Genomic DNA, 11,793 nt, shown 5'->3' on the forward strand with positions numbered 1-11,793 from the left:
TGCCCCCCACTTTGCGTGTTGAGTAACCGTCCCCAGGCACGTGCGTCGTAAGTACAAGTGACCCGTGGTAACTGAGTGACTTACAGACCAGCGCTATGGTCGTGCTGTGTGCGCTGCGCGGTCCCGACAGCGATGCGACGTACGCGCAGGCTCCGCACCTGCCGGGCTTCCGGCCGGTGAGCGCATGCGCGCGCCCGCAGGTGAGGCCCGCGGTTAGACCCCCCGCGCGCGCAGGTGGCGCCTGAGGGGTGGTGGGGGCGGGGCGGACTGGCGCACGCGCAGTGCAAAGCTTCAGCCGTCCTCCGCCCCCCCCCCCGGGCGGAGTCCTCCCGGAAGTCCCGCCTAGAGGCGGAGCCAGAACTGGCAGACGAAACAGGGAGCCGCCGCGCGGCCGCTTCCGCGGGCCCAGGCGCCGGAAGCGGAAATGCGTCACAGGGGCGGGCGGCGGCGACGGCGGGTGGCGTCGGGGGCGCCTGCGGCGGACGGTGGCGGCGCCGGGCGGGGAGGCCGCGGCGGCCGGGGTCGTCGGGGGACGGCGGTGAGCTCGGGCCTGGGCGGCGGTGGCCGGGGGCGCAGGCGGAGCCCCGCGCCGGTGAGCGAGTCCCCGGGACCACGCCTTTCCGCGGGCCGGGCCGGGGCCGCGGGGGCCGGGCGCTGGGGGGGTCCCGAGGCTCCGGGGCTGCGGGGGCGGCGGAGGGTCGGGGTCTGAGGGCCGGGAGCCCCGGAGGTGCGGGGGCTGCGGGGGGCTGCGGGGGGTCGGGGGCTGCGAGGGCCGCGGCTCCGGGGGCGCAGGGGCCGGGTCTGTCCGGGCTGGGGTCGGGGTCTGTCCGCGCTGGGAGGGCCGGCGTCCCTGCAGACCGCGAGCTCTGGCGAGCGGGGGCACGACAGGGCTGCGGATGCCGCTGGGGGCCGGCGGCCAGGGACCGGGCTGAGCAGGCGGGGGCGGCAGCGAGCTGGGGTCCAGGAGGGCCAGGGCTCTCTGAGGGCCGGGGACCCCCGGGGCTGGCGGGCGCTGCTGCCTGCGGGGTCTTTGGACCAGTGCGCGGGGATGGCGGACTTGGAGCCGGAGATGGGGCGGCTGCGGTCTGCTGGGGGCGGGGGTCCCAGGGGGCGGGGCACGGGGTGCTGGGGCTCTGGGCGCTGGGGCCTGTGCGGTCTCTGGGACGCGGCCCCGGGTAGGCGGCTGGGGGCCGGGGGCTCCTGCGGGCTCGGGTCCCTGACGGTGAGGGGCTGCAAGCACAGGGGCGTGGAGTGTCCAGGGCCAGGTCCTGGGGGGCTGGGGACCGCAGGGATCCTGGGCGTGGAAGCAGAGGCCTTCCCGGGCAGAGGGATCTGGGGCTCCTGGGGGCACAGAGAGCACGAGAGACCCCGGGCGGTCGTGGGGGCTGCTGCGGGGTATGGAGGGTGAACGGGTGGGGGGCTGCGGCGGTCCCTGGGCTGGGGGAAGCTGACGGTGCCCAGGGCTGTGGAGAGCCCTGGCCTGTGGAGGCCAGACCCTGGGGCCAGGAGCAGCTGCCGGGGCTGGAGGTCATCGGGCCTGGGTACTCCGGGGTATGACGCCATGGGGACCTCGCTCGGGGTGGTCTTGGGTCACAAGTAGGCCCAGAGTCCCTCAGGCCCTTAAATTGGGCTCAGGGGATCTCCTGCCCCGCGCCACCGCCGTCTGGGGGACCCCCACCCCTCCACCCACTCGGCTGCGTCTTCTGCCCTGTAGCAGGCTCCTGTCTGGGGCCCCTCACCCGCAACCCCAGCCAGGTGCCCCTTCTGCCCCGCACTGGCCCCAGGTTGAGCCTCAGCCCTGATGGAAGGCTCCCGGCGGGGGCGGGGGTGGCAGCTGCCCGTGTTGTCTGGGCTCCTGCTGGAGCTGGGCTTTCCGGAACTGGCACTGGTCGGACCAGTAGGAGGTGCTGCCTCGGAGGACGCAGGGCAGGGCGGGGGAGGGCGGGGAGAGGACGGAGGAGTCAGGGAAGGACAGGGGGACAGCAGGGGGAGGATGGGGGACGGCAGGGGGAGGACAGGTGCGCCCGGGAGCGAGCGCACAGGCCCTTTTCCGCTTGTTACTTTGTGGCAGACGCAGAGGCTACGTGAGCTGTTGAAGCAGACACTGTGGCCAGAAACTTCCTGTTTCCTCAGGGCCGCTGCCTCCGCAGACCCACCGGCGTGTGCAGACGCCGAGTTCCTTCCTGTCCCGAGTCCTCGCTCGCCGTCTCTCTCTCTCCTGCAGGGGAGTGGGAGCCGCCAGCTGCGCTCCCTCCGTGGCCCTGGGAGGGCTGCTGCCCGCACTGGGTGCCCCAAGCCTCGTCCTGGAAGTTTTCTCCAGCCCGGGCTTCTTTTCTCTCTGATTCAAGAGAAAAAACAAAACAAAACCAAAAAACCCACAGCTGCACAGAACACGGGGTCGGGAAATGGTGGCATCTTGTGAGCTCGAGCCCCGCTCCTGCAGTGACGCGGACAGGCACCCTCGTCTCCCCGGCCCGCTGCCCTGACCACCCGTGTTTGTGTTCCAGGCCCAAGGTCCCGGCTATGGCCGCGGCGACCATCGTGCACGACACGTCTGAGGCGGTGGAGCTGTGCCCCCCGTACGGCCTGTACCTGAAGCCCATCACGAAGATGACCATCAGCGTGGCGCTGCCGCAGCTGAAGCAGCCGGGCAAGTCCATCTCCAACTGGGAGGTGATGGAGCGGCTGAAGGGCATGGTGCACAACCACCAGTTCTCCACGCTGCGCATCTCCAAGAGCACCATGGACTTCATCCGCTTCGAGGGCGAGGTGGAGAACAAGAGCCTGGTCAAGTCCTTCCTGGCCTGCCTGGACGGCAAGACCATCAAGCTCAGCGGCTTCTCCGACATCCTCAAGGTGCGCGCCGCCGAGTTCAAGATCGACTTCCCTACGCGCCACGACTGGGACTCCTTCTTCCGCGACGCCAAGGACATGAACGAGACGCTGCCCGGGGAGCGGCCCGACACCATCCACCTCGAGGGCCTGCCCTGCCGATGGTTCGCCCTCAAGGAGTCGGGCTCCGAGAAGCCCAGCGAGGAGGTGCTGGTCAAGGTGTTCGAGAAGTTCGGGGAGATCCGCAATGTGGACATCCCCATGCTGGACCCCTACCGGGAGGAGATGACCGGCCGCAACTTCCACACCTTCAGTTTCGGGGGACACTTGAACTTCGAGGCCTACGTGCAGTACCGCGAGTACGTGGGCTTCATCCAGGCCATGAGCGCTCTGCGTGGCATGAAGCTCATGTACAAGGGGGAGGACGGCAAGGCCGTGGCCTGCAACATCAAGGTGAGCCTGGCCCAGCGCCTGCCCTGGCCTGGGGCACCGTCGGGGGCAGGTCCCGTGGCTGGTTTGGGGGCCACGGGACCGCGGGCAGCCCTTGTTCGTGCAGTGCAGGCCCCGTGGTGGCCGGCCTGGTGGCATCAGTCTACAGGGACAGTGGGGTCCTGCTCGCGGGACGGAACACGCTCTCTTGAATAATGGGGACCTTCTTTCTAGACAGTCGGGGCAGGCAGTTGCCTCTGTGTCGCTGCGCGCTCCCCCCGGATCGTCCTGGAAGCTCCGTGTTGAGCCACCAAGTGGCACTGAGCGCTCCGACGCTTCCCAGGGGTCCAGTCCCCATGTCCCGGGTGCCCCCACCGTTGAGTGCGGGGTCTGTGGAACGCGGGCGTCCTGGGCCGTCCTGCAGCGCCTGCCGCGGGTCTGAAGCGTGCTCGCGGGTCACTGTGCTCTGTGCTGTTCGCCCCCGAAGGTCTCCTTTGACTCCACCAAGCACCTGAGCGACGCGTCCATTAAGAAGCGGCAGCTGGAGAGGCAGAAGCTGCAGGAGCTGGAGCAGCAGAGGGAGGAGCAGAAGCGCCGCGAGAAGGAGGCGGAGGAGCGGCAGCGCGCGGAGGAGAGGTCGGTGTGCGCGCGCGGGCCCGGGCGTGCGTGCGTGCGTCTGAGTGCGCGCTTCTCTGTGCGCGCGTCTCCGTGCGCGTCCAGGACGTCTGTCTCCCAGTCCTGCTGTGCGTCCATGCGTCGCCGCCAGGGACCTGGGCCGCGCCGTCCCCGCACAGCGTCCCGTGTCTGCGCCACCGTGCACTCGGGGCGAAGCGCCGCTCGCAATGGGGACGGGACGCCTGGTGACCTCGGCCGCGTTCCAGGAGAAGCGGTTTCCGTGGTCAGGCTGTCGTCGCTGGGTTCTCCGGCCGGTCAGGCGTGGGGGGCGCACCCGGTCACCGTCGCTGTCCGTCCACGTTCCTGTGCTGTGGAAGGACTCTGAGCCGTGGCGCCCCTCGTTTCGGGGCATTTCTCCACCTTCCGCCAGCCCTCCTGCTCTTCACACATCTGTTCGCAGGTTTTGGGGTGTTTCCCTCGAGCGGTTTCCGTTCCGTGTGCTGCCGGCTGTCCGGGCAGGGCGCGTCTAATGGGGCCGCGTTCCCCGCCAGCGCTCTTGGGGTTTGCGTGTGCGTGGAGGGCTGTCTGCCTTCCCCTGCCGCCCGGGCGCCTTCACTCGGACCCCGTTGCGGAGGCGACTCGACGGATGTTTTGCTCCCGAGTCCAGCTGTGGGAACGTGGGTGCACACCACGTGCGTTACTCCTGCCCTGGCTCCGTGTCCTTTGCCAGGGAGAGGCGCCTTGCTGGCTCTGCAGGACGTGCAGGGCCGCTTGTGGGGTTGTGGCTGGGACCGGAGATTGAGCCGCAGAGTGCGGCCAACACCTGGGGCTCATGGTGCAGACGCTGCACCAGGCCGGTGGTGGGGGTCTTACCCTGAGCCCCGTCCCTGTGTCCGTGGGCTCCCGGGGCGGAGCGGGAAAGGCCGAGGCGGGAGGCTCCATCAGACCTCTGATGTGTGGCACGCACGGCAGCCAGCCCTTGTCCCCCAGCACGGACTGTGACCCCCACACCCGGGCCCCTCCCCACACCTGGGCCCCTCCCCACACCTCTCAGGAGGCACCCGGGGTCTCACTAGAGCCGCCGTGTCCTGGACCTTTACCCCAGGAAGAAGCAGGGACTTGGCCCTGGAGGACAGGCTGCTCTGTCTGGGCTGGAGGCGTGAGGACAGACGGTGCCGGCTGAGGGGCAGGGAGGGCGGCTCCGGGCCTCTGCTGAGGTCACCGAGTGCTCGTTAGAGGTGAGGACTGGGAGGGGAGGGGGCCAGGATGGCCCCACGGAGCCCCCTGCTGCCGCCCTCCGGGGCTCTTTCCCAGCCTGAGTGTGCAGGCCAGCCTTGGGCAGCCTTGGCGCCCGTCCAGCCTTGGTCACTGGCGCGTGTTCACTTGGCCGCTTGCGAGTCTCAGACGGGTAGAGCGTGACGGGTGGCTGTCCCGCTCTGGCAGGCGGCCAGTCCCGGGCCTCCCGCTTGGCCTCTGCTCAGATATGTGCTCGCCGGCGGACGCCCCAGGCTACTTGGACCCGTGGGTCTCGGAGGTCTCCCTCCCTGCGTCCCGTCCCCCCAGAGCAGTTTTCCCCACTGTCCGGCGTCTCAGTTATTTGACCAACTTTGAATCCGCGTGCGGGTGAGGTTGCCGTGGAAACATACCCCACGGTTTGCAGACTTTCCCTGTAGGTCTCTGCGGCTCTCCTGGTTGCATTTTGATCCTCATTTTGGGGACCCCTCCCCCCGCCGGAAAGAAAAGATTTAATCCGTGGCGCTGGGCGTGGGTTTGGTTCGTGACAACCTGCCGTGTCCGGGTGGTATCTCTCAGCGACATGACTGTTTCCCTACCGGAGAGCGTGCTCTTAGGTACCCCCGGTTCGGGAGAGACACCGCCCGGCATGCTGTCTTCGGCCTCCGTCATTGTGGCCCTGTCCTTCCTGGAATGTCACACAGACGGGATCCCAGGGTACACGGTTTTCTGCGCTTAGTCCTTTCTTTAGCAAAATGCTTCCAGAACTCTCTATGGGACTGTGCATGCGTGCCTCCCGCTGTTTCCGTGCGCCCCACGGCCTGCGGAGCCCCAGCGGTGGGCTTTGTGCCCGTGGGAGCACCTGCCTGCAGGGCGTGTGCGCTGAGCCCTTCTGTCCTGAGCCGACGGCGGTATCTGAGCTGACGGCCGTGTGCAGGGAGTCTGCGGCGTGTGCCCCGCGGTGTCCGATGGGCTGGCGTGCTGCAGGCGCTGGACCGTGTCCTGACGGCCCTGTCCACCCCCTGCCCTTTCCCTGGGAATGGGCTTTGCCCCCGTGTCCGCTCATGTGCCGCCTCCCCTGTGTGGCAGGAGCACTGTGTATGGGGGCCCCAGGGGTCAGTCCTGTCTAGCCGTCCGGCTGGCGCTGTGTCAGGAGGTTCTCAGGCCGCCGGGGTCTCGTTGAAACCCAGAGTTTTTCTGTCCGACCCCCTTGTTTCCTTGTGGCTGCAGCCTGGTCGGCAGGACCGCCCCTCGGAAGGTTCTGAAAACCCGTGGTCTGCGTGCGTGTCCGCTCCTCCGGTTCCCGGGTTGAGCGGAGCCCGCGTGGGGGATACGGGTTAAAGCGTCCGCGCATGCCTGCGCTGGCACGTCCGCGCCGTCCCCTGGCGCGCAGCCCCCGCATGGCCGGTCCCGCGCGCCGCCGCGGCTGCTCCGTGCTCAGGGGAGCGGCCGGCTGTCCCCGCAGGAAGCAGAAGCAGCTGGAGGAGCTGGAGCGGGAGCGCAAGCGCGAGGAGAAGCTGCGCCGGCGGGAGCAGAAGCAGCGGGACCGCGAGCTGCGTCGCAGCCAGAAGAAGCTGGAGAAGCTGCAGGCGCAGGAGCAGAAGCAGCTGCAGGAGAAGATCCGGCTGGAGGAGCGCAAGCTGCTGCTGGCCCAGCGCAACCTGCAGTCCATCCGGCTCGTCGCTGAGCTGCTCAGCAGGGCCAAGGTGCGCGGCGCGCGGGGCGGGCGCGGGCGGGCTTGTGGGGCAGCCTGGGCGCCGCATCCCTGACGGGGGCTGGCGTCACCGCCCCGTTCCCGCTGCCGCCAGGGTGACGTCGAGCGTCGGTACGGGCGGGGACCCTGTCTCCTCGGGGTCGGGGGCCTTCCTGCCTCGGCCCAGGTTCTAGAAGATTCCCGTCTGGCAGAGCTCGGAGAGCTTTGAGTCCGTGTGCCGTGCGTGCTCGTCTCTGGCACGTCCGGAGAGCCCTCGGGGAGCAGGGGCAGAGGGTTCCGGTTTCCTCGTTGACCGAGGGGGCAGCCGAGGTCAGCGAGGGTCCCCGGCCCGGCGGCTCTCCTCCCGTTGCCGGTGCTCTGCTCGGGGCTGGCAGGCCGGCAGGCTTTCCTGCGACCCCGCAAGCCAGTGGCCCGGAGCGGCGGGAGGGCAAGGGCTGAGCCTGGGGACAGAGGGGCCCCGTGGGACTGTGGGGAGCTGAGGGCGCACGACGGAACCCGGGTGGGCTGTGTCCCTCCTCCGCAGCCCTGGACCGCGCAGGTCTCCATGGGTGCCCCATGGAAGAGGGCCTCAGAGCTGAGCGCCTGCTCGTTCCTCCTGCCCGCTCCACTCCTTCTGGAGGCCCAGCCGGTGACTCCTGCGAGCCGGGGGCCAGGGGCCACGCGGGGACCTCGCCCAGCGCTGCTTGCGCTCGGGCAGCCCTCGTGCCCCCGCGGAGTGCGGCGCGGGGCGACCCCGTAACCTGTTGTCTAATTACAGTTGTGATCAGTCCCCGGGAAGGAGACTGGCAGGCGCGCTGAGACGCGGCAGCTCAGCTCCTGTTTCATGGTGAATATTGAAGACGCGCACCCAGGCCGGGCCCCGCACCTCCCGCGGCGGCCGCGGCAGCGTGTGTCCATATCACCTCAGCTCCCCGTAGCTGGTGACCGCGTGCGACTTCCCAGCAGGCCCCATGTGCGCCTCGGAGGGGTCTGGCCCCACCCGAAATGCCTGCCCCCCTGGGCTGTGCCGTGTGGCTTCGCCACGGGGTTCCTTCTCGCTCGGACGCACGGCGGCCTGGGCGCTGTCGGGACGGGCGGGCCGCACGCCGGCCGGAGCGTCCAGCCGCTTCCCCCAGGCCTCGGGGCTCCTGCAAACCCAGCGCCTCCTCGGAGCGCGGGGTGGGGAGGGGGCGTCCAGAGGTCCACGTGCCGCCTTCCCCTTTGTGCCGCAGGCCGTGAAGCTGCAGGAGCAGGAGCGGAAGGACGCGTCGCTCCGGCGGCAACAGCTGGAGGAGCGGCGGCGGCGGCAGGAGGCGGAGCTGCGGCGTGTGGAGGAGGAGAAGGAGCGCGCTCTGGGGCTGCAGCGCAGGGAGCGCGAGCTGCGGGAGCGGCTGCTGAGCATCCTGCTGACCAAGAAGGCGGACGACCCCCGCGCGCGCGACGAGCTCGCGCTCTCCCACGCGCAGCTGCTGCAGCCGGTGCTGGACATCCTGCACACCGTGTCGGCCGGCTGCGTGGGCGCTGCCGCCCTGCACCCGCTGGGGGGCCAGCCGCCCCTCGACACGCCGAAGGACACCCCGCCGCGGCCGGAGAGCGACGACACGCCCAGGAATGGGACCGGGAGCGTCCCCGAGGAGGCCCCGTGCAAGGGAGGCCCCGATTCTCGCCTCGCCGCCACCGGGGACGCCTCCCCGGACAAGCGGTGCCCCGGCGTCCTCGCCTGCATTCCCGACAATAACCAGCAGCCCAAGGGCCTGCCCGCCACCTGGGACCAGAACGCGCCCAAAAAGGACATCCGTTCAGAGCAAGACAAGTGCAACCGGGAGCCCAGCGGGAGTCGAGGCCGGGCCAGCGGGGGCCGCGTGGACGACGAGCGGCACAAGCGGGAGAGGAGCCGGCCGCGGCGGGCGGGCAGTCGGGAGGACGGGAGGCAGCCGCGGAAGGAGCGGCGGCAGCACAAGAAGCGCTCGCGCCAGGACGACAGCCCTCCGCGGCGGAGCGCCAGCCCCGCGCGCAGCCGGGCCCGCAGGTCGCACAGCAGAGAGCGGTCCAGCCGCCGGGAGAGGAGCCGAGACCGCAGGGGCGGCTCGGGCCGGAAGCGGAGCCGCCATCGCCGCAGTGAGCGGGACAGGTCGCGCTCCGGGTCCCCCGGCCGGCACCGCAGCACCTGGAACAGGTAATGCGCGGTGTTGCCCCGTGCGGCCGCCGGGCAAAGATCCGGACCGTGGGGCTTCCCGGTCCCCTTCCGCCCGGCCTCCGCGCAGCTCTGCGCCCAGGAGCCCGCCTCGCAGGAGGGCCGCGCGTCCTGCGTCTCCTCGTCAACACCCGCTGGTCCTCTTCCAGCGTGCCGTCCGTACTCGCTACCTTTAGTTTTCCTTCGAAACTGTTGATCCGATAGCTTTAACGTCACCGCTCTGTCTCCAGCAGGAGACGCGCCCTGGCCGGTAGCGGTGACTTGTGCGCTCAGGCCGAGCGGCCTTTCTGTCCCGTCCAGGGACAGCCCCGCGTGCACTGACTGCATGGGACGCACGTGCCCATCGTCTGGGGACAGACTGTCAAGGACGGACAGCCGGGGTCCCAGAGGGCCCTGAAAATTTGAAAAAGTCGCGCCCTGGCGCTTTTGTTTCCTTTTCCTTTTGTAATTTTAAGTGATTGGGAAGCGCGGTTGGCCGTTGAAGCCGGCCGTCTGGAGCCTGCCCTCCCGCGTGGCGCCGGGCGAGTCCTCGCGGTCAGCGCTCACCGGTGCGGCCTCTCCATCCGCCGGGCGTGGGGCGCGGTCCGGCTCGGTGTCCCGCCCCTTCGCTCCGGACGCATCCGCGCTGCAAACTGGTCGTGACGCATCAAGGAAGTTCGGTGCGGAGCTTTGGTTTCTAGTCGAGGTGAGCGCGTGTGGTTTTTTTAAGAAGCCGTTTTGCTAAATTATTTTTACTTGGAACATTTCAAACAGATTTAAGGCTTAAAAACTTGTTAAATTTTATAATCATTTGCTTCTCCAAGTGAAGCTCAAGGAATCCTTAAAAATAGCTGTAATGTTGGCGTTAGGAAAGACGGTGTTTACTCCAGTTTGCATTTTTTGTGGAATAAAATCTTTTTCCAGTGAACTGACATTTTCCGCACTTTTTTGTTTGTTTGCGCTCTTTGGGCTGTCAGTGAGCGGAGCCTCATTTGGCGGATTGGAAACTGATAGAAACACGGGCTTTATTGAGAACCGCCGACAGGCAACGCCGCATTTCACGGCGCGGTTGTCGCTGTAAAATAACCCCGTGAACAGGGAGAGTTCTGGGTCCCGCGAAGCGACCCGTTTGTTTGAGCTCGACTTGGGCAGATTCACGGAAGCCGCCTTTGTAAAACCAGAGCCGGTTTGCCCGTGAGTGAAGGCACGGGTGGTCTTTCTCTCACCTAGACCTGTAGCAGGTAGGGGCCGGCACCGCTGTTGGGACCCCGCTCTGGAGCCGAGCGCCGGCCGGCCGTGTGTCACCCGCACGCAGGTCTCGTCTGCCCACGACGGCGGGTCGCGGGCCTCCTGCGCCCCAGCTCAGTTCCACGGCCCAGACCAGGATGGACTCTGCAGAAGCGCGTCTGCCTTTGTCTGGCGCGGCTTCCGTCTGGTCTGTGGCCTGCTGAGGCCAGGCAGCAAGTGTGCTCCGATGCTGAGGGATTGGACGGGCTTCCCAGACATCCCGTCACCACCCCTGTAGCCCAGCTCTGAGCGTTCACCGGTCAGGGGCTCAGCACATCCTGCGACCAGGTGTGGGGAAGTCTCAGAGGTCGGGGGGCAGGTCTCTGGGGCACGGGGAGCTTCTGCCTGAGCTCAGGGAGGTGGGTTCCCATGACCGATGTTCTCCAGGCCGAGGTCTGGACAGTGGGAACAGACGTGGTGCGTTCAGGGGTCAGGAGTCAGGGTGGCCGGGGAGGCGTTGGTATGGAAGGGCGGACGAGACGTACGCATGGACCGGGTCGCTTCCAACCTGGAAAGGACAGGTAGGACGGCTTTAAACTGGGCACGACGTGATAAAGGTTTGCAGAGAGCAAGGTTGGGGACGGGGCTTATGGCAACGGGTGTCGACCTGGAAGAAGCCGGTGTGTGGGGCAAGAGGTTATGGAGAGAGGGCAGGGGACGTGTCACCGGGCAGTGTGTGGCCTTCGGGGACCATGGATGTGTCCGTGGGGCGGTGCAGGCACGGGAGAACAGCAGGAAAGCTGGAGAATGCCAGCCCCAGACCTACAGGGTGGGGAAGACCTACCGGGAATCTGAGTTCTGATTACCCCCTCCCCTGCGGTTCGTGGACGTCCCAGCCCTGAGCGCCAGGGAAGGTAGACGCGTCACCGTGCTGTCCAGGCCGCATCTGTGTGTCACTGACCGTGGCTGCGCTGACGTCCCCGTGACCGCGCGGGAGCACTGTGTCCTCGCCGTCTGCTGGCATCCGCCTGGTGTGATTCAGCTCGCCGCGCGCGGGTGCCTGCACGTTAAGGATGGGCCTGTCTTGGGAGAATGGACTTGGGTCATTCATGACACTCCTTACTCTGGGTGGTTTTCCTTGTTCTCAAGTCTCTGTAGAGGCGGGTGGGGAACTGAGGAATGTGTTCGGGAAGGGGGGTCCGTTACGGTTGATGGTGGCGGGCTAGCCATCCCCCTGCCCCGCACACAGCATCACAGGGTGTCAGGAGGGGAAAGGTCGTGGCTTGAGGCTAGAGGGTGTCCCCAGGCCATGTTCTGCCCTTTGAAGGGCAGAGTTATTTTGTGGTGCTGTAGTACGCACCTTGGCAGGCCCCAAAGCGACACCACCCGAATGTGGATCAAGACCCGAGTGCCTGGTTTTGAGCTGCTCCTCCGCACACCTGTTCTGTGGAGAGAGAGGGTCACCGCAGACTGACACGTGGACAGCGTCTGGGCTCACCTGGGCTGGCACCCCTGTCCCCTGGAGGAGTCGGGGTGGGATTTCTCCAAGGTCCCCGTATTTCCACTTACATCCTAAGGAGCCTGGTTTCTG

The 11,793-nt window shown here is 67.9% G+C and overlaps 1 protein-coding gene across 2 annotated transcripts; it reads left to right on the forward strand.

The window, feature by feature from the left end:
- The first annotated feature begins 459 nt into the window (after positions 1–459).
- LOC123934866 (A-kinase anchor protein 17A-like) lies at positions 460–9,114 on the forward strand. Of its 2 annotated transcripts, none has more exons than XM_045995019.1 (5): positions 460–592; positions 2,508–3,285; positions 3,749–3,897; positions 6,575–6,815; positions 8,035–9,114. In XM_045995019.1, the coding sequence occupies exons 2-5, from the start codon at positions 2,524–2,526 to the stop codon at positions 8,980–8,982; spliced, it is 2,100 nt and encodes a 699-aa protein (XP_045850975.1). In that variant the 5' UTR covers positions 460–592; positions 2,508–2,523; the 3' UTR covers positions 8,983–9,114. The 2 variants fall into 2 exon arrangements, with proteins under 2 accessions (XP_045850975.1, XP_045850974.1); XM_045995018.1 differs by having other exon boundaries at positions 469–538.
- Positions 9,115–11,793: the final 2,679 nt, after the last annotated feature.

The sequence above is a fragment of the Meles meles genome, chromosome X (genome assembly GCF_922984935.1).
Source record: "Meles meles chromosome X, mMelMel3.1 paternal haplotype, whole genome shotgun sequence".
NCBI lineage: Eukaryota > Metazoa > Chordata > Mammalia > Carnivora > Mustelidae > Meles > Meles meles.

Excerpts from the sequence above, each read along its gene's own strand:
- LOC123934866 (XM_045995019.1), top strand. The coding sequence starts at position 2,524 with ATGGCCGCGGCGACCATCGTGCACGACACGTCTGAGGCGGTGGAGCTG. Across the intron at positions 3,898-6,574 it reads CGGCAGCGCGCGGAGGAGAG|GAAGCAGAAGCAGCTGGAGG; the intron begins GTCGGTGTGCGC and ends CTGTCCCCGCAG. Across the intron at positions 6,816-8,034 it reads AGCTGCTCAGCAGGGCCAAG|GCCGTGAAGCTGCAGGAGCA; the intron begins GTGCGCGGCGCG and ends TTTGTGCCGCAG.